A 26,645-nucleotide genomic window follows, 5' to 3' on the forward strand; every position below is an offset into this window, starting at 1 on the left:
CATTTCCGTTTTGGTGTTTGGGGAAGAGAAATGGCAAAAAATGACGATATGGAAATAAGTTCACATTAATATCAAACGAATACAGCTTTAAGATAGCCCTTCCTTTCTGAGTTCATTTGCTAATAATAGCAAAACAGTTTTGCTAACGGATGTCCAGGTATTATATCTTGCTTGAACACAGCAAAATGTAACTTTAAAACCGAGTTTATATATATATATATATATATATATATATATATATATATATATATATATATATATATATATATAAACACATTACTATTTAAGGTAGTATGTCATTTCCGTGTTCATATGCTCACAACAGCCACACAGTTTTGCTAACAGGTGTGTTTATCTTCCTCGAACACAAGTGATGGAGAGTCGATTCCAAAAGAGTCGATTCTTTGAACTCCAACGCGTCTGAGAGTGAGGGCCGACTCTTGGCCAGTGACTCTGAGAGTCGAAAGAACTAAACACAATGCAATCGAAACATTAAACGTAATGTAATGGATTTTGTCTCCTTTCACTTCTATCCGTTTACAAACTTCTGTTGAATACACAGTATACTAACGAAACTTCGGTGACGTCACGTTCCTCATTTTTCCTCACTGGCTGGTTGAGGAAGTGAAAGTAGTGCACATAACACAATACTGCTGTTTTCTGTCTAACCGTCGCCATTTCAGTATAGAATCCTTAAAAGCCCACAAAAACAGGCGTTTCAGCATGTAGTCAACCATGACATTGCCTTGAGTACCTGTAAATAAGTTTACTAACATGTTTTAAGGGTTAATATCCTGTGGGGTTAACTCTCTCTCCACCCGGACTATGTATGAGGTAAGTTAAGTTATGTTGGATTTTGCCTGTAATGATCCATTGACTTATTACAGTGTAATAATATATGACCGTCAGTGATAACTTTTATGGTTAGATTTTTTTGTTAGATAGCCCGCTAGGTTACCTACAAATGTTTAAATTACTAACTGTCTAGGGAAAAGTAGACAGTTAAGGGAAAGTCCACACATTTTTTTTAAATTTCTGTATAAATAAATCGTTAAGATGTAAACAAAGTCATTGAAAGTGGTTTGGTGTGAAAGGTGCCGTTCTGTAGAAACGTACCGAGTATTGTTCACAGTGGTGGTGATAGGAACCAGACGTTTAAAGAGTTTAGAGGGCACTTCCACCAATTTTTCAGAATTTCTGGGTATTTTAGTCCTCGAAATGTAAACAAAGTCATTCAGAGTGGTTTGATGTGAAGTGTTTTGTTTTAAAAAAACTCAGACTCTTTACAGTGGTGGTGACAGGAATCAGGAACTGTGTGTCTACAACACAAATATATAAATATATATTTACTATCCAAAACCACCAGTGAACATACACGTCCTCTGACTTTTTATATCTAATGTTGATTATGATAAAATAGTCAGAAATCTGAAAAAATATTTTTCCTTGGGGGCTATTTTGCCTTACAATGCACTACATGTACTCCTCCCCCATTAATGGTTTTAAACAAGTGGATTAAAATACATTTTAAGCCAAAACTTTCTACAAAACTGTCATAAAACAATGTGTCAGACACCAAGCAGCGTATTCATAATCAATTCATGTGATAACTTTCTGTGAGGGAGCTTTTAGAGGTGGACGTCAGTCTATTTATGGCGGAGGGGTACATGCAGGGTCTCGTAAGAAAAAATAGTGCCTAAGTACTGTCCAAAATCAACATTACAACATTACGTTGCAGATATTGCAAGCCCTGGTTCTTATTATCACAACTTTCTTTACAATGCACTTCACACCAAACCACTCTGAATGGTTTTGTTTAAGGGCTGTCAAACAATTAAAATAAATAAACATCTTGTTAAAAGAAATGTATTTTGTCATAGCTATATGATAGGGCAAAATAAGCTTCATCAGAATGTAGTTATTGTCATTCATTCAATCATTATTATTACATAACAGTATTTTTGTTGTGTGAACGCAGGGGTTTAAAAGCATTAGTGGCATTAATAATTTACCAAATTAACACATTAGGAATGCATTAAATTTTACAGCTACTTTGTTAACATCTCATTGAATGAATTATGCAGAAATTTTGAAAAAATAAAATGTTGCCGAATTTTCTTTACCTTAAAGTCTATTTGCAACAAAACAGATTCCCTACACACAGTGAGAAATGGAACTGTCCAGCTGCCTCATGCCAACTTTGATTCATGATGACTGTTTGTGTCCTGAGTCCTGGCGTCGGATTGGTTCTGGTGGATTTGGACAGATCTATAGGACGAAAACATACAAAATGGGGGATAAAAATTGCCATAAAGTTATTACATTGTAAAGACAGGTAAAAACTGTATTTCATATGATTTCATTTTCTATTATAATGGTAATATCAAAAGCGAGCGATATAAACAAGCTATCAGACTCTACTGAGTCTGCTTAAGGTGTGCCTCAGTTTCTCACGGGATAGATCATTTCTTCATCCCTCCTTTCTTATTGTCCCCAGTTCCGCTTCAGCTCTTCTCCGAGAGGCAGACCTGATGCGTCACGGTGGGAATCCCAACGTGCTGAGAATTCTGGGTGTGTATAAAGGTCACCCTCCAGAAGAAGCCTCTACTCAGTTAGGTTTAGTGATGGAGTACATGGAGAGGGGCTCTCTGGCGGACCTGCAGAGAGCTCTGAACGGACCCCCTCCATGGGCCCTTGCTTTCCGCATCACGCACCAGATCGCTCTGGGCATGAACTTTCTCCACCAGCTGGATCCACCTCTGCTGCACCTGGATCTTAAGCCCAGCAACGTGCTGCTGGATGACAGCCTCAATGCCAAGGTAACCTTAAATTGTCCTGACGCAACTGGCAATTCAGAAAGTTTATGCCGCACTTCAGGGATTACTTGAATACGTAAGGGTGCACTGTGATCTCAAGGCTTTTTTGTGTGCAAAGTACATAACCTTAAGGAGTACTTAGGAGTATTGGTGAAAAATCTGATTTACACAGTTATCTTCATACCCCAGATGAAATCCATCAGCCAGGGCTTCTCTCAATCCAGTTAAACCACAACCAGGCCTCAAGTAAAGTCTTGTCATGGCTAGAGGCCATATTTTTATTATTATACTGAAATGTAAAGATAAGGTGGAAGATCATGCCATTGGCATTTATTGTTAGGATCTGGCAAAGAGTAGCGTAATTGAAAAAAGGGGTGAGATTAGAATGAATACATTATCAACAGGTGTGGTTAAGCATGCTACAGCAATATTCAATCAAATCAGCTCCTGATATTTCCTTTAACAACCTGGTATATGCTAATGACATTTTCCAAATGGCACAGTCTATGGAGGAAAGGCAAGTCAGATCATGTATAATGTAATAATTATTATGTTGAGAAATACACAAACTCAAAAAATTGTGAGGCTGGTTTGTTATTAGTTTTGTTAGTTTGGATTCTATTATGATATTCCTAGTGTAATGATGCATCAAATCTCTGATTCACATTAAGTAGCCACAAATGAGTTGTTTGTTCTAAAAAAAAACATTTAATTCAGTTGCAGTTAGCTGGTATTTGGGAGTAGACTATTTATATTGATTTAGTGATATAAGTAATGTATGTTCATGAAAACCATGGTTTGAAGAAATAGGACTGGACTATAATCTTTCGCTTGAGGTTGAAGTATTTGTTCAGAGGTGGACGTCAATCTATTTATGGTGTAGGGGTACATGCAGGGCCTCGTAAGAAAAAATAGAACCTAAAGAAGTTTTTTTAGTTTTACCATTATTTTTCCAAAATCAACATTACAATATAACGTTGCAGATATTGCGATCATTACAGATCATTACCGATCACCACTTTCTCTGCAAAGTACTTCACATCAAACTACTCTGAATGGTTTTGTTTAAGGGCTGTCAAACAATTAAAATAAATAAACATGATTAACTGCAGTATTTCATGTCATATTTGTCCTATTTGGTCAAACCTGACCACAACAAAAGTTTTTTCCTTGTTAAAAGAAATGCATTTTGTCATAGCTATATGATAGGGCAAAACAAGCTTCATCAGAATGTAGTTATTGTTATTCATTCAATCATTATTATTACATAACAGTATTTTTGTTGTGTGAACGCAGGGGTTTAAAAGCATTAGTGGCATTAATAATTTACCAAATTAACACATTAGGAATGCATTAAATTTTACAGCTACTTTGTTAACATCTCATTGAATGAATTATGCAGACATTTTGAAAAACTCGAAGGGGACTGACTGCGCAGCCTTCCTCCCTCTTTTAATAGATTTTAGCTTAGCTTACATATTATGTTATACATAATATGTTCTTTGTACAAAAAGACCCAGAATGAGAACAGTGCATTATGGAAAGATTATGCAGACTATTAATTTGTCGTTGCTCAAAAGTATTGCTTGGTGAATAAATTTGTTGAAGAGGTAAATTAGTTTAAACTTCATTTTGGACAGCTATTGTTTTATTATATCAATATTTTATCTATTTCTTTATCTTCTTTGTTCACAATCTAATGATGGCTATATTTGTCACTGCACAGGAACCAACACTGTCATTAAAATTGTGAGGTTTTATCTTGGCGCTTGGGTCAGTTTTGGACAAAATTGTCTTGCGCTCAAGTCATGTTCATATTCAAAACGCAGTGATGTGATGGGAATGTCTTATACTGTATTTATAATTTCAGGCATAATTGATGCACTAATCTATTGTAGCACAGGTGTGTCCTTTTCTGGCCATGAAAAGAGTAACTGGGCAAAAATAGAAAAGAATTGGCTCATGCCCAACTACATTAACAATGCACATTATACCACTATGCCACGCTTACGGCTGCACAAAAAAGGGCCCCAGGCATTATTTTACTTAATTAATTGCTGATCAACTGATAGTAAATTCTATTCTAAGCTCACAGATTTTGGTTTGGCAAAAGTGGCCCAGAGCGCTTCCAGAATGGCCAGAGAGAGAGACGAGGAGACAGGTGGGACCACAAGCTACATGCCTCCAGAAGCATTTCAGCTTTCTTCTTATACTCCCAGCTTTTCCTCTGACATTTACAGGTGAGGAATGTTTATTAAAGGATCTGTAACTTTGACTGTGAGAGCATGGCCTCCTCCTCAGTGCATTGAATGACCCTGTTTTTCTTTTTATGCTTTGTCTCAGCTATGGTATACTCTTGTGGTCAGTTATAACTGGAAAGGAGCCTTACGACAGTGAGTATCCACAGCATTTTTCAACCCTTTAACTTTTAACTACAGGTGGGTAAAAAGACCACCATTTCCTCACTCTCATAACTTGATACAAGGGATGGGCGATACGGGAGAAATAGTATATTATGATACTTAAAGAGATTTTCACGATACGCTATATGCATCACTTTGTTTTTTTTGACGCACAAACAAACTTGCTAGTAACGATGTGACGATATACTCAGAAATGCATATCGCTGCGGTCGCAACAAAACCTTGTATATCCATTTGTGTCGTTTTTCAGTTTCTGGCATAATTTGAAAATGCCTGTTGCCCTTTACGTTGTGTGTCAATTTCATGATGGATAGACCAAAAGAAACGGCCCAAAATGACTTGGTAAAAAGTCTGGTTCCATTGACTTGCATTAAAAGTAAAGTAGGTTTTTTCCTAAGGTATCATTTTGGAGATACGAGGTGTTCTTTCGACAACAGCGATATTGTGTATCGCAGTGACAAAAATTATCACGTTAGCAATAAAATATGATCATATTTTAATACCTTACATGTTACTTTCCCTGTAGTTACTGAATACTTCATAGTAATTACTGGATAATAGGCCATGAGATAATGATAAATGAATAAAAGATTTTTTCCAAAAGTTACTAAACTGAAAGGCACAATTATATATTTTATGTATTTAATTCATGTAAAACTTACACATTATATAAATAAAATATAAAAAAAATGTAATATAAAAAAAATGAGTAAATTCACCGTATTTCTTTTTTTAGGGTAGGTGCTAGATGAGATTGTAAATATTCTTTCCTGCACATTCTCAGAATCTTCCTCTCCTTCTCTTTTCTTCACACATGGCCTCTCTTCTTCAGGTGTGATCTCTAGTCTGGTGAGGTTTCGCATTCCTGAAGGAGACAGACCTGATCTGACCTCTGTGGACAGCAGCCAGGCAGCTGGGCTTAGTGAACTGGTCGAGCTGATGCAGCACTGCTGGGATGACAACCCTAAACAGAGACCTTCCTTCATGGGTGAGCTGCTACTGTAAGGCTATACTAAAGGAACCAAATCATGGACTTGGAAAATTTCCACTGTTACAGCTTTAAAATGTATCATTCAGCTCCCAGTTCATTCAGTCCATTGATTTAAACTTGAGTTGAAAGACAGCCCATTTTGAATTCATAATTTTTTCATGTCATGAAAGCCAACACTTTTGCCTACAGAGCTCAAAATTAGTGTCGGGACACTAATTGGGAAACTAATTTCATAAAATTTAATGTCTCATTTATTTATTACTTCCCAAGCTAAAGTTATCACAACCAGTTATAACAGCCAGGTTTACTAACGCAACATGATCCCAGTAATTAATTGAAAACTTGAAGTAAGGCAAGTAAAAGTACTGAAATATTAGCGGGACAAACATCAGTGTCTCAGTCTTTTACGTAGGTCAGTATTTAGTATTTGATTCAGTATTTCCTCTTTCGGATGACAGCTTGAAGTCTTCTAGGCATGGACTTCATGATGTTTCACAACTGATGTTTGGATTTTTTCTTTTGGATGGCCAGAGCTAGATCCTGTTTGTATCCACTCCTTCAGTATATTTTTCTCTTTTGATTATGGAATTTTCAGTGTAATGTAAACATTTTTTCTTGCCAAAAGTTTTCTGCAGTTAATGACATTTTGAGTAAGGTGTGCTGGATGGTGCATCGGAGATCTCTGATCTGAATAAGCTCATTAGGTTTAGTGTTGAATGAAAGTTTTCTAGCCTGATGATGAAAAACTACTTTTGAGCACTGTATATCCACCCATTCAACCTACAGCAGTTTAGCTTCACCCATTCACAATGAGGTTATAAGGAGTGTTTCAGCCTGGACTGCTTTTTGAATGAGGTGCAATACAGGGCAGCCAATCATTTATATATAGGGCAGCTCATATATATATAAGGGTATTCTAAGGGATAAATTAATTATGACTGTTTTGGTTTATAAGTGAACTGAACTTATTATTCAGCTATTAACTTTTATACCTTTTTATCTAGTAATGTATATATATATATATATATATATATATATATATATATATATATATATATATAGTAAATATAAGATGTGCCTTTGTGAGAGCGAGTGAGAGGATCTGGACCTGCTGATGAGTCCTTTAGGGGTTAAATAAAGTGGAATTTCTGTCTCTAATGTTTACTTTTTTCCATTCCTAATAGCTCTGTGTTCATGTTTCTTGTTTGTGTCCATAGTGCAAAACATCTGGGTTCAATGGTCCCACGTGCCCATGTCTGGTCAAATTGAACTATCTCTTAATATTTTGTCTCAACTGTGCATGTAAGCAGTTAGTTTAAAATGAGCTGCAAGGTGAATGTAGCTTGTAAGCAATGGAAGCTTATAGGCACTAGTTCAGCACTGTGTGACTGTATGTTTCTCTAAATGTGCAGCTGTAAAATATCCTACATTGTTTTATTCTGGACATTAAACTCTTTTCAAATTCTTTTGACCGATAACAAACCATCATTAGACGATGATTAATCATTAACCAGCAAGCCTAAAATCTAAGGTGCGAAAAAAGAGTTATAAAATGCACAGTTGTGGTTCTGTAATCTGATTGGCTAAGGCACATTTTAAGCTGTTGTAAGTTGATATACACTTGCTATACACACTTATGAGCACACACATCAACTGAACTCTGTATTAAAGCACCAAAATATTAAAATGTATTTCTTGTATGGACTGTACAACGTAGTACTGATAGATGGTCCAGGCATAAGCATGTATATGAAGTAAATGGCCCAAAACCGTACTGAACATACCCTACATGAGAACCTAGTCTTGTTTAAACTGACAAATATAAAAAACAGGGACAGTCAACTACAATATTTTCATGGTTTTATGACTAAAAACTAAAAAAAAGACAAAATGAAATATACAGTGTTGGGCTGCTGAAAGCTTCTAAAGATTCTAAAGTTATATTTTCCACTCATTACTAACTCAAGTTATTGTGAAGGAACATAAATGCTATGACCGGGGCTAACTTGTACTTTAGTTCTCTATAATTTGCACACCCATGTGTGATGTTCTCTCCCTGCTGTGCATCACAGTTTCACATGGATGATACAGTCGTCTGTTTTACCGCTTGCTGATGTTTGCTTTCAAATATGGCTCATTGTTGTAGTTGTGCTGTCGTCCTCTTGAAAGCTGGTGCCAGAGATCACTATTTTTAGCTGTGTGTTTCATTTTTTGTAGATCTGTGTGTCAGAACCATTTGCCTATAGTGCCCTAATGCATGCAATTAAAAATGTACTCAATTTGAATGATAAATCTGCCGATTCAGAAAGGAACCTTTGGTCGAACCATTGTTTATTTGCTTATCAGTTACATTTACATTATTTATTTTCTATTTTGTTTTAGTTCTCCATGGTGTATTTTTTACTTTTTGTTGCATATTTGTTTTTATGTTCATTTCAGATTGTATTAAGGTGACTACGAAGGTGTACACGTTGCACAAGAAGGAAGTACATGACGATGTCTGTGCTGTTCAGAAAAAGCTGGTACAAAATTCTAATTACACTTTTAAGTTTAAGCATTGTTTCACTTTACTGGTAAATGTATGGTAAACAGAATTGTGTTTCACATGTTTTAGTTGTTTTTGTTCTCGTACTTCCTGTTTCTTATAATTTACCTGTATTCTCTATAGATTTGCATTGTGTGAATGATGTTAGTACCCTTTTTAAAGGCATCACACTCTTTCTCTCACTTATTTTGTATAGGATGACAAAGACAAAGTCAGTTCCGGTCTGAAATCACTCCATATCACCTCCAAAACACAGAACGGTAAATTCCGCTCTGTTCACCCTTTTGCACTTTATTTAATGCAGAGGTGGGCAACTATACGCTGGATTCCTGCACATATAATTCAGCTAATCATGTTTGGTTGGTGTGCTAAAGAAGGGAAATCACCAAACTGTGCTGGACTCCAGCCCTCAGGTCCCCCCCACCAATTTAAAGGATGGGCAGCTGAACCCTTCATTCGCTCCTTACCTTTTTCGTGCCATCTAGTTTAGAATAATGAATAAGACTTCAAGAATAGTTACCTCTAGAAGTTTTTGTGAAGTGAAGCAGACCACCTAACAATAGTAGCATTATGCATGCGGTGCTTAGTCATAGATCCTGTGCATTGCATGCAGTTTCTGTTTTTTTTAGAAGTTTGATAATCCTGCTCATTTCTGAAGCCTGTGGATGCAGACAGAAATTAGCATTAATGCCCTTATCTGACTTTACCACTTTAAAAATTATGCAAGTTTTTAAGCTTAAAAAAGTAAGGAACCTTAAATTTTTGAGTTAATTGCACTTCTAGTATTAATAGCAGAATAATTTGTGTGTACATTTGTTAACATATTATTTGAAGTTCAATGAATGATACGGTAGTTTTTGAGTTTACTCAACTCACTGTAGTCAAAAATTCTCCTATCGTTTCTAGTTGTGCATTTCAGTTAGGTCAACAACATAGTTTAAGTTGAGGTTACTCAAAAAAGCTAATTTATATATGGCATCTCTATTCAGTTTCTACTCAGCAATCTCCTTAGGGCATAAATATTTTTAAGATTTTAATATTGATTCTTATCTACTACTTATCTGATTTGTTCTCTGTCTGTTTCTTCCCTGTAGGATGTGTAAAAGAAAACTCTCATTATTCTGTGAAGACTGAGCCAACTCCTGTGCAGGTATTCATTTCTAAAAGGCGAAATTTAAAGGGGGAAGTAAGGATTATCTATAGACTCCATCTTTGTTAGAATTATATGGGCTCCATAAATAACTGTACCGTCTTTTTAGGCCACAGGCAGTACTGCAAACTCAAGGCCCAAAGAACCAGGTAATGTCAGCCAGTCTGGTGATCTTAACTGTGGCTTTGTTATCTGATGGCTCTCCATAACTAATAAACCTTTTGTCTTCCATATCATCATAACAGAGACATTTGCTTGTCAACGCGCTCCAACTTCATCAGGAACCAATCACAAACCAGCTGCCAAAGCACCACCCACCACACATAGGCCTCCAATGACCCAGGTCTGGAATAAATCCTATTCAGTCACACTATAAACCTTCCTCACAGAGAGTCACACTGCTTTCAGAGTAAGCTTTAGTACTGTTAAATCCAGAGGACTGGCATACTACAGTGCTTAAGCAGGTATATTATAGTTGTTGTGCATTCCCAAGTGACACAAGTGATTCACACTAGTCAAAGCACTGATTTAAACACAACTAAAGGGAGGATGCTGTAGCGATGTGTGGTATGGGAGATTGAGAGAAAGCTTAGCATGAAACCTTAGCTCCTAGCTTGTGTTGTGTGGTAGAGCCCTGCAGCGCTAAAATAACATGCTAGCTAACGTTAGCTATTCATGCTAAGCTGATATGGAGAAATTAATTGGCTTGCCATTTAGCAGCTGTAGTAAGCCTGCCTAGCTATAGGTTAGCTAAATCTGAACAAAGTAATAAATTTACATCACGTATAAAAGTTCTGCTTTCTTTTTATGTTACGAAATATAATTTCACAAAAAAAACGCTGGCAATTGTGTGGTACAGAGAGCTGCAGCATTTAGCCAGCTGGTAACAAGAGTGCATCATAGCCACCTTCTTTGGGAATATACAGGTATAAGCAATGTCTTAGCAAACTAACTGCAGTTTCCCACAATTAGATTACATTAAGTTAGCAGAGAATTCTGAGGGAGAATCCCTACTCCCACAAACACAGCACTACAACAGTTTACAGTCAATAAACTTAATGGTGAAGTGAGCTAACATTTAGCTTACAGTTCATGTAGTTGAAAGGTTTCAGGACTGCCGCTAAAGCTGGATAACATTAACTTAGTTAACTTCACTGGAATTTTTTTTTTTTACTCAATTTTCTCCCCAATTTAGTTGTCTCCAATTCCACCCGCTAGTTAGGACTCCCCCAATCACACAATACTATCAACGCTAGGAGGGTGAAGGCTAACACAGGCTTCCTCCAAGACCTGTGAAGCGCCACCGCATCTTTTCTAACTGCCGCTCACGCAACATCATTGGACAGCTGAACGCTCTCGGAGGAAAGCGCCAACCGCCAGATCTGTTACGTCAGCTAACAGACACCTGCGCTGACTAGCATTGCGTTGAGTGATGGGGGGAGAAGGGGGGCCATCCTACCCACCCAGAGAGTGAGGCCAATTGTGCTCTCCATTACTCCCGGTTACGGATGGTTTTCATTTTCACATATTCGAATTTCCTTCGTCTATTCTTTTTGTGCACATTGTTAAGATAACCAGTTAGTTTGTTTTTTTATGGAATTCTTGTAGAATTTGGTGACATCTGTGGACCTTTCTAACTGTTATGAGAGCTAAACAAACCATGTACAATTCACTTAGCAAGTGGCAACCAAAGAGGTTCAAGCACATCGGTCTCATTGAGCCAGTGCAGGCCTTTTTAGCAAAGCGCAAATGATGGGCAAAATGTATTTATTTAATTTATTTTATTAACTGTCTCTGTTTATAATAGATGTTGATAAGTGGTCTTAAAAGAAGGTGTCCACCAAATGTTTGACACACCTGTTGACCTTGATATTGTAAGCAATAGATTTTAGAAATTGTTGACATAATTTGTATTTTCATTGTTGTTGAACTACATGAAGTAAGTCTCTAGTCTCTGAGCGTACCAGAGTATTGTATGCAACGTAATGTTTACGTTAAAAGCAGATTTTCTCCAAAAATCCCACTACAAGAAATTCGTTGCTGTACACCTTTTTGACTGCTCATGAATTTTTCACGTCTGTCACTCGGGAATGCTAAAACTAAAATATGTTTAGCTTGGTGTTAGTATACTACAGTAACATATGATATCTGCCGTAGTTGTTTGGAGTGAAAGTCATTAAATGCTACTAGCACTTAACTGAAAAGAAGTCTCTTTCTGTGAGAAAATCTATTCCATTACTTAAAAACTTGGAGGCATGTTAGAGGAATACTACAGCATTTTTAGCCTAATCTGCCATATTTGTAACACGTTGCCTTGTTTCTCTGCTCATAGAAAAAAACAGTGAAAACACATTGATCTGCTGTCCGTTGGTTTCTATTATGTGTTTTGACTCAATAGGGAAATGCATTAAAATTATTTTCCATTGTAATCGAATGTACAGTACACATGTGGCAGATTAGGTTAAACAATGCTGGATTATTCATTTAATACAGTATGCAAATTTGGAACTTAAAGTTCTTTTTTTATCTCCTGTCAGCGCCAGTACTCAACACCAGGTAAGTGCTAGTCCCACCCACAAAAGCATACCAAACTCACATCAAGCTCGTCCTCTCTTGACTTAAAAGGGACCTGAAACCAGTAGCTCTGAAATGTACAGACTTCCTTTTTCTTCTTTTTCCTTCCTCCTAGGCAATGTGAGCATCAGCCTATCCAACGTCACCGGAGTGCAGATTGGCAACAACAACTATATGAACATATATGTACCACATCAGAGACAGCGGCAGAGACACCCGACAGCGCCCTCTCATTTCAATCTTCCAAGTTCTCATCAACCTTCCAAATATCAACAGAATTCACAACATAAACCATAACTACCTTTCTTTAATACATTTGGCTGCCTCATTGACTGTGTCACACATAGGTTAAAGTTCAGCAAAATGATCAAATATACACAATTTTTCCCCAACATAATTGATCAGCTAAGACATGTTTGATGTCCAGTTTCTGGTTCTTTAGCTATGAGGCTAATGCAGCTATCACAGAATGGAAGTCTACATCCCCAGAAATCTTTTTGGGGTTAGACTGCTGTTAACTTTCTATCTACAGTGTAAAACTAAAGAAGCAAATATTAGACACTGAATGTTTATAGCCATGTTTTGGCTAAGGGCAAAATTGTGTATGTTTGATTTTTGGGTGAACCAGATAGACTAGGCCTGTGCTGGTAGCAAAGTTTTTGGTTCAAATTGTGACTCATTAGGTTGAAATAAATTCTTATTGCTTAAACTATTTGGCCAAAAATATGTGGACACCTGACTGTCAAACCTATATGAGCTTGTTGGACATTCCATTCCAAAACTATGGGCATTAATACAAAGTTAATGCCCCCCCTCCACCACCCCCGCATATGTGGCTATAACAGCCTCCACTCTTCTGGGAAGGCTTTCCACAAGATTTTGAAGTGTGTGGAAATTTTTACCCACGAGGTCAGACACTGATAATTACTTTCTAATTCATACCAAAGGTTTTCAGTGGGGTTGAGGTCAAGGCTCTGTGCAGGTCACTGGAGTTCCCCCACACCAAACTCATAAAACCATGTCTTTAGGGACTTGCTTTGTGCACAGAGGCACATAATTGTCTAAAATGTCTATAGGGTGTAGCATTAACATTACCCTTGACTGCAACTAAGGGGCCCAAACTCTGAAAAACAGACCCAGACAATTATCCCTCCTCTACCAAACTTTACTGTTGGCGCTATGTATTCCGGCTAGAAACAGACTGTCTAATTTAACACTTAAACTTAACAATTTCTCAGTTGCATCAAGCTCATCTGTAAAAAATCTTGGTGTCATGATAGACGCTGATCTGTCCTTCGACACACATATAACTAATATTACTAGAACAGCCTTCCTGCATCTCCGCAATATTACTAAATTAAGAAATTAAGCATTATCTCTACAGGATGCAGAAAAGTTAGTTCATGCATTTATTACTTCAAGGCTTGATTACTGTAATGCCCTGCTGGCTGGATGTCCCAGCAAAAGCCTTAACAAGCTTCAGCTAGTCCAGAACGCTGCAGCCAGAGTTCTTACTAGAACCAGAAGGTTTGACCATATCAGCCCAGTTTTATCAACACTGGTTACCAGTTAAATTTCGCATTGGTTATAAAATTCTCTTACTGACTTACAAAGCACTAAACGGACTCGCCCCTCAGTACCTGAGTGAACTTCTCTCTCACTATGAACCATCACGCCTACTTAGATCACAAGGTGCTGGCTTACTATTAGTACCTAGAATTAATAAAGTAAAGACACAGCCTCAGTCTTTAAGTCTAGGCTAAAAACTTACTTGTGTAGTCAAGCCTTATAACTGTAATTAGTTTTCCCTGTCGGTTCTATACCTGCCAGAGTCTCTGCTGCTCTGCTAACACTGTAATTTGTGATCAGTCACCCATTACAGAACTTTTTCCTTTCTTTCTTTTCTTTGCCGAATTGAACAGCTGCCCATCCTGTGCGTTCTGATGCTGCTGCCTCTCTGCCTTGATCGGGTGCCACTGCTCGCCAGCCCTCTGGACCGGCTTGACACCATCAAGCTTCATGCTGTACTAGACCATGCAAACCTCACCCTCACAACCTGACCCCACTGATGCTGCTGCTACTGCTGCTGCCGCTGCTGCTGAATGAACTAAACTAATCAAATTAATTATTTGCTCCAACTGTTTTCCCCGTTTTTGTACTATAATACTTAATACTAACAATGTTTACTGTCCAGTGTCGACCAGAGGAGGATGTGTTCCCCTTCTGCGTCTTGGTTCCTCTCAAGGTTTCTTGCTGTTTCTCTCTGGGGAGTTTTTCCTTGCCAGTGTTGCCTCTGGTTTGCTCATGGGGGCTTGGACCCGGATTTCTTTCTGTAATGCTGACTTCCTTGTAAAGCTGCTTTGTGACAACACCTGTTGTAAAAAGCGTTACATAAATAAACTTTGCTTGCTTGCTTGCTAGGTAGCGTTTTCCTGCCATCCACCAAATTTTCTGTTCCACCTTAATTGGTGCTGCAGTTATCTTCTGGCATGTATGCATCATTAAGATAACTGCAGCGCCATTTAAGGTGGAACTGAAAAGCTGAATAAAGAGCTAGAGAATACAAAGCCAATTTCGGGCTCATGAAAAGAAGAACAAGATACTATCCAGCTGCACCAGAATTGAAACTTTGTTCCATTTCAAATAAATTATGACTACAGTCATGATTTGCTCAGTATGTCATGTGAAATAGGCTAATGGTAAGATGTGTTGAAACATTAGCCAGCTGTAATCATTTACCTGATATTACTTTGTGTAACCTACACATTTTCATAATGTCACTGTAATCTGTAACTACTCAACAAATTGGGCAAATTACATCTAGGGCGGTTTAATCTCTGCTGTTCCTCTTTATAACCAGCTCTGGCGCTGTTTTGGTTAAAATTAAGTGGAGTCGAGAAGTCTGTCCCTTTGATTATGGGTCCTAAAGGGCCGTTGCGCCTATGTAGTAAATGACGTCAGTTATTTTTTAACACCAAAGTAGGAAAACTTTAGTAATTCTGCCCAAAAGTGTGCAAAGGTTGTATGTTCTGTCATGCATGTATGTAGGCTACTTTTGGTTTGATTGACTGCTATGTATGGATGAACTGGTACTGCTGCTATGGTACTGCGAAACTGGTTTTGGGAAATGTTTTCTATTAAAACTTACTGTACTAAGTATCTGTTCTTGCCTCTCACTCTGTACAGGACCTCTGTTTTGCCGTTATTCGTGTATAGAAGCACATATTAAAAGATTATAAGCAAACTTTTCACAGTTGTGAGATAACTTTGCTTGCATTTCTAAAATGGCAATATACAGGAAAAGGAAAAATGGTTCTTAACCCAACCATCTGTTGATGTAACAACGTTTTATTCTAAGTAATCTTGGACCGTTTTTGTTGGTCCATTCATGGTGAAATCTTCACAGGATGTAAAGAGCAGCTGGCGTTCATAAATATTATGTCTATATCACTTGTTTGAAATTGATGTATTACGTAAATATTGTTCAAGTTTTAAAACATACCATTTGCCATTTACCTGGTTCCAACACTCCATATGTGGGTAGATAATCGGCAAAAAATGGCCCATTTTGAATTTACTGTTTTTGTGATGTCACAAAAACCCATGCATTTGCATATATCCACCTATTTGGCCTGCATCAGTTTGAGCTTAACAAAAACACCATGTTGAATTCTATTAATTCTAAGAGAAAAGAAGAGGGTGTAAAAACAGTCATGTAAGAGAAGACTGTTTGGTACATAAACTTCCACAAATATCATAAAAAGACCCTTTAAAGGTGCAAGCAAATGCACTTCTTCAGTGTCTTATAGCGTCGTGGATCTCTGACTCTAACAAGCACTGACAGCGCTCATGGCGTACTCAGCAGGGATCTGGCACTCCGTTTGCCAACTCCCCCATCTGCCACCGGAATCTCACGGACACTGAACCGCACGATCAGCATCGAGAATTAATGTCCCAGCATCCTCGACAAAACTTGGAAGCTGGGGGGGTGTTCCTGACCACAGGATGGAACAGCTGGTAGTAAAAGATATAGAGACCAACACAAGCAGCTTGGAGAGAGAGGACACCACACAAACGTTCTGAATAGTAGTTTAATTAAAGGGCAGGAAATTCTAAGAAGACGTTCCATTTTTCTGAATAGTTACAAACTCTTAAAAATAAAGGTTCTTTAGAGCAATGCCATAGGACAGTGGTCACCAACCCTGGTCCTTAGACATATTTATAGGTTCTACACCAGTTTAATATTTTTTTAGTTCTACAAGCTGAGAACCTTTTAGAAACCTTTAATTTTAAGAGTATGCATATCTAAGCATTCCACTTGGCCTCTATGTAATGTGCTATACCCCATACTGGCTAAACAGGACATGGATCAAGGGACCGGTGCCAATACAAACATCATAACTTTAATATGCATGACCGTAGCCAAGATTTACATTGGAACCTGCAGTCCTTTGGCAACCTGATCACAGAAATGTATCTGGCTCTCTTCTGACCTGTTTTGCCAGATTAACAGATGGTGCTAGTGATAATAAATAGAATCGAGTCTGTGGCCATGTATCCACCTGTGTCCATTTGCACTTTGATCTTAATAAAATGGCCACATCAGACATTGGATGATGTCACCAGTTTGTCCAAGTGTCTTCATGATCTGGTTCAGAAGGTGTTTAGGATGAAGCCATGCAAATGTGATGATAAGGAACAGCTACTGAAATCACCAGCACAAGACAGAGAAGAGTGAGTACATCAAGAATTCTTTGAGATTATAGCTGGGATTTCTTTGAATCTGTAGGTTCAGTTCAATTATATTTGTTCTCCTTCTCCTTCTAATGCCTTCTATAAAGGGAAAACAAGAAACCCAGAGAAGGTGGAGTACTTCCAGCCGCCCATCAGGTTTCCTCGCTCAAGTTTGAGGTAGGCCTTGTCCCCTCTCTCCATGGTAACCAACCCTGCATTGGTTGCAGCCTCGCGTGTCACATCCTGGTCCCCTGCAAATGCAGATATCACTGGCCACCCATTCAACACTAGACTTACCTAAGGGGAGAGACAGATGGGGAGAAGTAAACAGGGTGGTCACAGTCATGATGAAACTGTCAAACCACAAATGAGATCAACCACTTTCACCACTTTGGCCAAATACAAGTGACCATCTCTAAAAATATAGTATCTTCTCCAGTATTTATTTTGCTACAATGTAGACTCTCCTCCCAAGCATGCTAATAGTTCTACAAGACACTAGAGCTTGAAATTTTCTGAACTGACCAACGTCATCAAATTTTGACTCAGAGTTCAAGAAAATTCAGCATGAAAGTGACCCAAACTGATCCATCATCACCCAAAGTGCCAAATAAAACCTGATGTTGCTAACAGCAACGGTATCAGTCAATAGATCGAGGACAAATAGATATGAACTTATATGATGTAACATGATCACAATGCAACGTGGTTCTCGTATAACCTTCACCTGTTTAATTCTTTTTCTTTATATAGAACACATTACACATATTGAGCTATTGAATATTTTTGCCATTTGCCATGTTATTGCGTTTTGTTTCCCACACATCCACTTTCTCAGGAGCGTGGGCCTTGGTGCTAAATTCTGTCTACAATACAAGTGGGTGGCTCAAGAACACCAGACTAAAACTGTTCCAAGGTATATGAAAGTATCTTAAAGTAAAGAGTAACTAAAGTAGGAGAAAAAGCAGGGCAAAATCTATTTGTGTGAGGGAAGCTGTTAGTACCTGACCCTGAGTCCAAAACATATTTGGGAAATTGAGTTCGAGTTGCTTTATTTACAATATACTTCAATATAATAGTCAGTTAATGTATTTGTGGCTTACCTGTATCGTCTGCCTATTGTAAACTTTGACCACATGGAAGCTGAAGCTGTAAACCCCTTTCCTAGGTGCCAGAAAGATGCTCCTCGCTGGGTCAAAATGGCTGCCGACATTCACCAAGACCTTATGTTTAAGACACAGAGCACATAGTGAAACAGGTGACAGTTGTTCTTGCTTACATGGTCATCCACTAATTAGCTTGCTTAACAATTGACTACTTTCACTATTCTTCCCATTTATCGATGAACCATTTATCCATTCACTTACCATTAATTATTTATCTACCCACTTATCCTTCTATCTACCCACCTGTCCATCCATTCATTCATCCATCTACTCACCTGTCTGTCTATCTTACTGTCCATTCATCTACTAATTATCCATCCATGCATCTATTCAACCACTCCCGATTCCAGGTTCACTAAACATTGATTACATTCTTCTCATCCAGCAATTTATTCGCCCATCATCAGTTCATTCTTTCAACCATCATCCATCAACCCATCCATCCATCTAGCCATTCATCCACACATTGCTGTCCCCTTCATCACTGACCTGGTCAAAGTAGATGGTCATCGTCCGGTTGCTCATCTCTGAAGGTTCGTGGTTAGTGTTGCGAATGGCTGAAAAGGCCACTCGTCCAGTACCAGAGCGCACTGACATGCCCAGTGCATTACTGGCTGGTTCTGTGGTAGGAGTGGAGTCGCACACTACCAAACACTTCCCCTCCAGAACAATAGGCTCAGTGTCATTCTGGCTTCTGACCACCAGTGGAGACAGAAGCAGGAGTCCAGCCAGAGCCAGGACAAGGTGACAAAATGCAGGCCTGTCCATCTCCTCGAAGTAAAGTATTTTACAACTTAGCTTGTGGGTAGCTGTGGGAATTATGGACAACGGTCACAGATCCAAGGATTCTCTGTGTTGCATTAATTAATGTAAAATGTCAAGCTCACAGTCTCTGCTTGAACCTTGAACCTCTTCAATGTTCTTGATGTTCTTTTCTAGTGCCGATTCTGTCCGGCTTATTTAACTTCATTCATATTTTGTTTTCTAAAATCAGAGTTAGCTTTCTTCTGTTGCTTGTTCAGATCAACGTTTTCCAAACGTATCAAGTTCCCACAGTGTGCAGATAGTGGCAGGTCGATACCTAAGAAAAGAGAGACCAAGTTTTTCATTTGTCATGGCCTTGAACTCAGTTCAACCAGTTCAAGCCTATAACATCATTCTCGTTTCAGATTATGGAGGAACTTAACAAGCCCAATACAAGCTGCACCAGTCTGCAAGGTAAAAAGGCCAACTTGTGAGGGTGCAGGAGGATGATATCATAGTTTGGCAGAGAAAGAAATCACAAGGGCCACGCACGCACATGCACACGGACACCAGCAGGCCAATCTGCACCTACTGAGAAACCATCTGACTACTAAACACCAGCTCCAAAACATTCCTACACACAGACAAACCCAAAAGCACTATAACAAAAACAATACAAGCACAACTGTACATACTGACATATATAAACACATATCATAAACAAAAGTCATAAACAAAAATCTCAGACACTAAATTTACCACAGAACTTGACACTGCTAACATTTAAACACTGCAAATAGTACATTTAAAAACTGAAAGAGATTTAAAACACTGCCAATGCTACATTTAACTGCTACTCTTACATACAAAACACTGCAAACCTGCATTTAAAACTGTTAGATATAACTATAAGGTAGAGCCTTGCTTATGCTATTGAAACACTGATAATCCTGCATTTAAAACTGCTAATCCTAACTTTTGCAACACTGCTAATCCTGTATTCTGAACACTGCTAATCATATATTTAAAGCTATGCTAATACTACCCTTTCAAAACTGATGATTGTACATTTAAAACTTTGCTAATGTGACATTTAAGCACTAATCCTACATTTAAAATGCTACTAATGCCACATTTTAAACACTGCTAATCCTACATTTAAAACATTGCTAATTCTGCATTGAAACACTGCGAATCCGATATTATAACACTTCCAATCCTACACTAAAACACTGCTAACACTGAACTTAAAACATTGCTAGTGTTACATTTTAAACTGTGCTAATTCTACCTTCAAAACATTGCAAATGCTACATTTCAAACACTGCTAATGCTATTTTCATAAATGAAAACTACTAATCCTACATTTAAAACAGTGCTAACCCTGCTAGATAATCCAGCACAGACCAGCATGTCTAGTCACCAGCAAAGCTAACATATTTTGGATGCTGGTATGCTGGTCAACCAGCATTACCATACAGGGTGACCAGCTAAACCAGCACCAGACCAGCATAAACCAGTATAAACCAGCATAGACCAACTTAGACCAGCATGCTGATTCATGCTGATCTGTGCTTGTTTTTTTCAGCAGGTAATGCTACATTTAAAATATTGCTAAACTTACATTTAAAACAGGGCTATTGATGCATTTAACTTTCAGTCTTACATCTAGTACAATGCTAATGCTAGATTTAAAACTTTTCTGATTCTATATTTAAACTCTGCTAATCATATATTAACTGACTACTATTACTATTTTTTAGTATTCTACATTTAAAAGACTGCTAACATTTAAAAGACTGCTAACATTAGCCCTGTTAAGTGTACTTAATGCTAATTCTATGCTGGAAACATTTCTAATTCTGTTTTTAAAACACTGGCAGTTCAATATTTGGTCCAGGTAGTTCACTCGCCCAGAGCTTGGAGAAATGCCAGCAGGGAAAAATGTAAAGCGAATGCTTACCATCCTCTGGATGAGCCTCCACAACCTACTGCAGTGGTCAGGAACTTGTGTCCATATCAAAAGAGGGGCAGATCTTAACTGTTCCAGGGCACTGCTGCATCTCTCTCTCTCTCTCTCTCTCTCTCTCTGCCAGGAAACCCCTCCGTTCAACTCATTACATCACATCTATTTTTTCCCATTTTTCTCACAGGACTGAACACCGTCCTCCTACACTCTCACACTCTTTCTCTCAGACTGTTATTTATATCCGCTAATATTTTACCATCAGCCCCCTGAACCCCAACTGTTCAGTTTAATGTTCTGAAGAGTTTTATTTAGAGAACATACAAAACAACAACACAGAGACTGAGAAATACAACAGTATGGTTTGCAACGTAGTTTCATTTTTTAGTGCTGTGGGAACTTAAAAGGCAATAAAACACTTAACATAAAAAAAGAATGCACATTAAAGGCACTGGATGAACTACACTTGGATTGAGGGCAGTGTCACTGACCACAAAGTGATGGGTGTCCAGCTGATTTCTGACCATCTACAGTGACAAAAGTACACTCTTAAAAAGAGATAGTGCTTCAAGGGTTCTTTAGTAAAGAAAATGGTTCTATATAGAACCATGAACACTTAAAGAACCCTTTACATGATTAAAGGGTTCTTCAGACAGATAGAGAATGTGCTGTACATGGTTCTATATAGAACCTTTTTGAAAATGGTTCTATATAGAACCGTCTATAGCACATTCATGCACATTTTCCATCAATCTGAAGAACTCTGTCATGAAAGAAATAGCCTGCAAGCCTGAAATAATCAATCAGGATCAGATGTGTCGAGTCAGATTTTATGGGAGTTTTTCGGATCTTTATCTAATAACTTCAAACATAGGCTCAAAAAGACAGTCCAGCTCATAGTTTAGGTCTTAAGTGCAAAATCAATATTATACTGATAAGAATATTATGAACGTTTTATGAAAGTTTTGACTGAGGTTTCTTTGAATACCTCTTTCAACATACTCACAATCATCAGATTAAACCATTTGGGAAGGGGTCCGAAGCACAAGGAAAAATTCTTACAAGTGCAATTTCCACCAGAGAGGTCTCCAAATACCCAAATCTTACATAGTGCACCTTTAAGGCAAATCTAGATTGAAGGAGTTTATCTGGCACAAAAGGCTGGGAAACTGTGTTCTTTGCCATCACACCAAATAACCCTTTTTGGCACCTTTATTAACATTCTTGGCCACACCTAGAACTGCGTTTGCTGTGAAATGAAACCCTGGGACGACTGACGTCTTATCAGTGGAGGCAGCCTTTCTGTTTTACGGTTCAGGCCTGAGATTGCGACCTCTCCTCCCCCTACCGGACAGATGATCAATGGAGCAGTGTTCTTCCCATCATCGTGAAGACAAGGGTTGAAGTAGGGGTACAACGTTTCAGCAAAGGAGCACCCAGTGTAGGAATAAATATGTCTCCGGGCCGCCACATCATAGAACGAGACATGGCCTCCCTCATAGTCTACAAACACTCCAACCTTTTGTGGCCTTTCATGGCAAGAGACAAGGGGGGTGGCGGGTCCAGTACAGGCAATAAGATTACCCCCCTTCCGACGGCACACTGCCCAGAAACCCTGATCTGGCCGAACCGATATGGCCCCCTTTCTGTTGATGGACTCTCGGGCCACTCCCAGCTCCCAGTCTGTCTTGTCACCAACCTGGACCACCCAGTAGTGCCTCCCGCTGGAGATGCCCGGCTGGCCTAGCACACACACGCAGGAGTCAAACCGCAGGGGGCTGGATGAGGAAGGAGTGGCTGGGGGTTGGTAGCCCAGACTGGCCTGCTTAAGGTCAGGGGAGAAGACAAGCCAGGGGGCAGCAGTCTGTGGGTCAAAGCTTATGTCCACTGAGGGGAGATTGATAGAGTTTGACATGAACACAGACCCACATTAAAATCAATTAGATTTATGCACATAGACTATAAACAAACAAACAAATGCAAACCTGCATATTGCTGGGTCTGATGCAACTCTGCCAAAAAAGTTAGGAGAAAGTTGTTCAGATAACAATAAAAAAGCATACTTATTAAAAAAATACATATACAATACCAGAGACACAAATCCACATCTCACCAGCCTCACACAGTTTCCTCTCATGGTTGCGAAGTATCTCTTCCAGTGTGGCCATAGCTCTTCTCACTGTCCCAACACGTTGATTGGCACTGATGCATGTTTGAGACCAGTCTTTGGCACGTGGGAGAGTTACCACAGAATGGAAATTCTACAGCAACAGAAGCAGAGGCCAATCCTAAGTGGCTTGAGTAGTCTAAAATAGTCTGATTCTGCTCTGAAAATCAGGCACGATAGATATTTAGTGTTGCAATATGGACTAGTCAATGCTCCATCCACTTTTGTACTGAATTGCCAAGTGCACAAATTTATGGACATGACTAATTTGAAAATTAGGACAATCAGTAGAATTGTCAGTTTAACAAGCCTCCTCATAGTCTGGTATTTATACCTGTAGAAGGTGAAGCTGATCCTGGGTGTTTGCAAGCTGCTCCACTTCTGACTTTTTCATCACAATTTCAGCAATCTCTTTCTCCAGCTCCTCAGAGAATGAGGCTGCCCTCCTCTCCACCTCCTTCTGTTTCTCCTTCAGCTCCTCCACCAACTCGGCCTGGCTTTTCTCGATGGAGCGCAGCAGGTCAGCGAAGATCTGCATGCTCTCTTCAATCTCCTTCCCCATGCTTCTCTGAGGTTCGGGAAAAAACAGGCCATAAAAACAGAAGTAGAAATGGACAGTACCACTGATTTTCTGCCTGATCTGATTCCAAATAATCAAAAGATTTAATTCTATTAAAAAATACAAAAAAATTTAATTATTCCAATAATTAGTCTTGAATAAACTGTCCAATTTAAGTCCATTCATTGAAGTATTATTATAAAATAGTGCTTCTCAAGAAAGAAACAAATGTCTTGGGAAATAATGGGTAATAAATTCTGGCCCTACTTGAATAAGTTATTTGTCAGGTTATGTATTATTCTATAGTGTAGCAAAGTGACAGTTGACAGTATTGTATCATTTTTGTGCTTTCATCCATCAATATTCTCTTACTACAATGCCCAGCATGCATTGCATTTATACATCACACACCCAAACCCAGCGTTCAACAAATTCTGATTGCAAGCCACTGATCAAGAGGCGTCATCTGTGGTGCTGTGGTTTCAAGCAGCCTAAGTATCCACTCCAAGGCACTTGTAGTCTTTCAAAATGTACTTCCACCTTCAAGATGCATCATCAGAAGGGGGTTTCTAGTCTTTAAACTGTATTTTAGAGGCTGCTGCAGCTGTAAGAGGTGAAGAGGCATTTTTACAACAGGTTTACAACACATTGTTCATCTTGGCTGGAGTGCCCCTTTAAAATAAGGCCTACCAAGTTGAGCATTAATAGGACAATTTGAGAAAAAAACTGAATGATGGAACAGAAGTAGGGAGTGAATGAGGAGCTCAACACAACAGCACTCACTTTGCTTTGCTGTGCTGAATGTTTGATCTCATCCACCTTCTCCAGACGGTCCAGGACCATACGCTGCAGCTTCGATTCCACGTCACGTAGCTCCGTCTGACCACAGAACAGAAAGATCATTGACGTGTGAGATTTAAAAATTTTTTATTTTTTTTTAAACTTCCTCATAGAGATCATCTCTCTCTATCTGTCTGTCTCTCACCCTCATCCTGTTGCTCTCTCTCTCCATGAGCACTGTCTGGTGTCCTTTGTGCTGACCCTCTACACATTCCGAACACACGATTATCTGCTCCGTCTTGCAGTAAACGTCCAGTGGCTGCCGATGCCTTCCGCAAACGTTCCGTCTCCTTGGCAGCGGCCTCTCCTGCCTTCCCCTGTCACCCTGGCTTGGCTCCTGACCTCTGGCCTGACCTGATTTGACCTTGAGTGACCTCTTGAAGCCCTCAGTGATGTCAGTGAGAGCGTGGTTGATCCTAAGTTCTGGTCGCCGGTGAAAAGTCTCCTTGCAGAGCGGACATTCACTGCGCTTTGCTGTGTCCCAGAATCCCTGGATGCAGAGGAGGCAGAAGTTGTGGCCGCACGGGATGGACACAGGCTGGCGGAAAAGGTCCAAGCAGATGCAGCATGTGAACTGCTCTTCTGATAGGACTGACGCCATGACTGACAGCTCAAAGTGCCCTGCGAAGCAATCAGAGGCAGTGCTGATCTGTGGTTTGTTGGAGTGAAAGAACAGTTTGGCAAAATATTAAATATACACAGTTTTCCCCCATTACCCATAATGTACTGGATCATGACATGTTTGGTGTCTGTTGTTTGCTTCTTTAGTTTTTCACTAGAACTACAAAGGCTAACATACAAGTAACAGAAGCTTATAGTACTGCGCAAACCACACTTTAAATGCAAATTATTCATTTTCCAACATCAGAAAGCTTCAACAACTAAATATAATTTTTTCAGTACTTAGTGTGACCACTCCTTACCTTTATTACAGCTTCCATTCTTTTCAGGGGGCTCACTTTACGTTTTTCAAAGAAATCTACAGGGATATGTTGCCACCCCTCCAAAGTTCAGTCTTAGAAGCTGGTTAAAATTTTTTAATACACCAAAAGTCTACATTTGGGGTACAGTCTACTCATATTCTTTTAAGCTTGACCTTCTAGATGCCGTATTGCAAGAGAACACACCCAGTGAGGTGTCTAATTACAGGAATGTGGTCGTACTGCATTCAGTGCACTTTTGCAAAGCTCAGTTCCCTGAAGTTCCCTCTGGGAACTTCAGAGTACTTCACACTGAAGATTTGCTCTGCTGGTTTTGTTCAAAATATTACTTTTGAAGGATCTTTTATCTGGTGAGGATAGAACAGGCTAAATTTGGCTGTTGCCAAAAAGATGGTACAGTGGGGCCCACAAGGAGGAATTCTTCTATTTTGTATTCTTTTCTTTCAATATATGTTTTTTTTTATTTCAAATGATATTAACAGAGTAACTATTTGAGAAGAAAGTCAAATTTTTGCAATATTTATATGAATTTTTAGAATTTCTTAGTACTTGGTATTTCCCTCTTTTGCGTCAGTGACTGTGCGACATGGACACGTTTGTGCAAAAGCATCTGTTCGAATCCATCTGAGAGTTGTCTGAACATGTACTTCAATTCATAACATTCATAAAAGTGATAGCATGATGCAAATCCATATGAAAGCCAATGACCTACCTGTACCAGTAGTCCTGCTGTATCCGTATGTTGCCCAGGTGTGTTTGGGACAGAGGTTCATAAGTGGGTGTACACATAAAAGTCATTGTATAGTCATCTGTCATAACTGACAACAGGCTAATCCAATCAACTCAAAGTCCCAGTTTCACATAAAGTGTCCAGTGACAGCTCGACTTATTCAGGTCCAAAACAGCCGCAGTTCCTTGGAGAGCATGCAGGGGGCGTTTGGTACAAGTGCACTCAAGCGACACTAAAGAAGTGAATTGCAAATTGATCTAGAAACTGTCTGCAGCGCACTATCCCGCATGTATTTGGTA

General features: G+C 38.9%; 3 protein-coding genes across 6 annotated transcripts; 1 reads left to right on the forward strand and 2 right to left on the reverse strand.

The window, feature by feature from the left end:
- The first annotated feature begins 327 nt into the window (after positions 1-327).
- Positions 328-13,546, forward strand: ripk3 (receptor-interacting serine-threonine kinase 3). The gene is given in 14 exon segments (XM_036582975.1): positions 328-834; positions 2,150-2,278; positions 2,280-2,335; positions 2,498-2,819; positions 4,905-5,056; positions 5,160-5,209; positions 6,072-6,227; positions 8,670-8,752; positions 8,972-9,035; positions 9,870-9,925; positions 10,035-10,074; positions 10,171-10,268; positions 12,463-12,481; positions 12,615-13,546. Coding segments are annotated over 13 exon segments (1,386 nt in total). The 5' UTR covers positions 328-834; positions 2,150-2,170; the 3' UTR covers positions 12,797-13,546.
- Positions 13,547-16,571: 3,025 nt separating this feature from the next.
- On the reverse strand, positions 16,572-21,304 carry LOC118816551 (cerebellin-1-like). Of its 2 annotated transcripts, XM_036582980.1 has the most exons (4): positions 21,107-21,304; positions 18,889-19,480; positions 18,337-18,456; positions 16,572-17,530 (listed from the first exon to the last, which is right to left on the reverse strand). In XM_036582980.1, the coding sequence occupies exons 2-4, from the start codon at positions 19,165-19,167 to the stop codon at positions 17,333-17,335; spliced, it is 597 nt and encodes a 198-aa protein (XP_036438873.1). In that variant the 5' UTR covers positions 19,168-19,480; positions 21,107-21,304; the 3' UTR covers positions 16,572-17,332. The 2 variants fall into 2 exon arrangements, with proteins under 2 accessions (XP_036438873.1, XP_036438874.1); XM_036582981.1 differs by lacking the exon at positions 21,107-21,304 and having other exon boundaries at positions 18,889-19,996.
- A 126-nt stretch (positions 21,305-21,430) lies between these two features.
- LOC118816550 (E3 ubiquitin-protein ligase TRIM39-like) lies at positions 21,431-26,439 on the reverse strand. 3 transcript variants are annotated; one of them, XM_036582979.1, is made up of 7 exons: positions 26,329-26,439; positions 24,821-25,324; positions 24,619-24,714; positions 23,611-23,844; positions 23,223-23,370; positions 23,095-23,121; positions 21,431-22,996 (listed from the first exon to the last, which is right to left on the reverse strand). In XM_036582979.1, exons 2-7 carry the CDS (start codon positions 25,274-25,276, stop codon positions 22,344-22,346), a joined length of 1,614 nt encoding a protein of 537 aa, XP_036438872.1. In that variant the 5' UTR covers positions 25,277-25,324; positions 26,329-26,439; the 3' UTR covers positions 21,431-22,343. The 3 variants fall into 3 exon arrangements, with proteins under 3 accessions (XP_036438872.1, XP_036438871.1, XP_036438869.1); XM_036582978.1 differs by having other exon boundaries at positions 24,821-25,296; positions 26,329-26,377; XM_036582976.1 differs by lacking the exon at positions 26,329-26,439 and adding an exon at positions 25,599-25,617.
- Between the last annotated feature and the right edge of the window lie 206 nt (positions 26,440-26,645).

This window comes from Colossoma macropomum, unplaced genomic scaffold, assembly GCF_904425465.1.
Source record: "Colossoma macropomum unplaced genomic scaffold, Colossoma_macropomum, whole genome shotgun sequence".
NCBI lineage: Eukaryota > Metazoa > Chordata > Actinopteri > Characiformes > Serrasalmidae > Colossoma > Colossoma macropomum.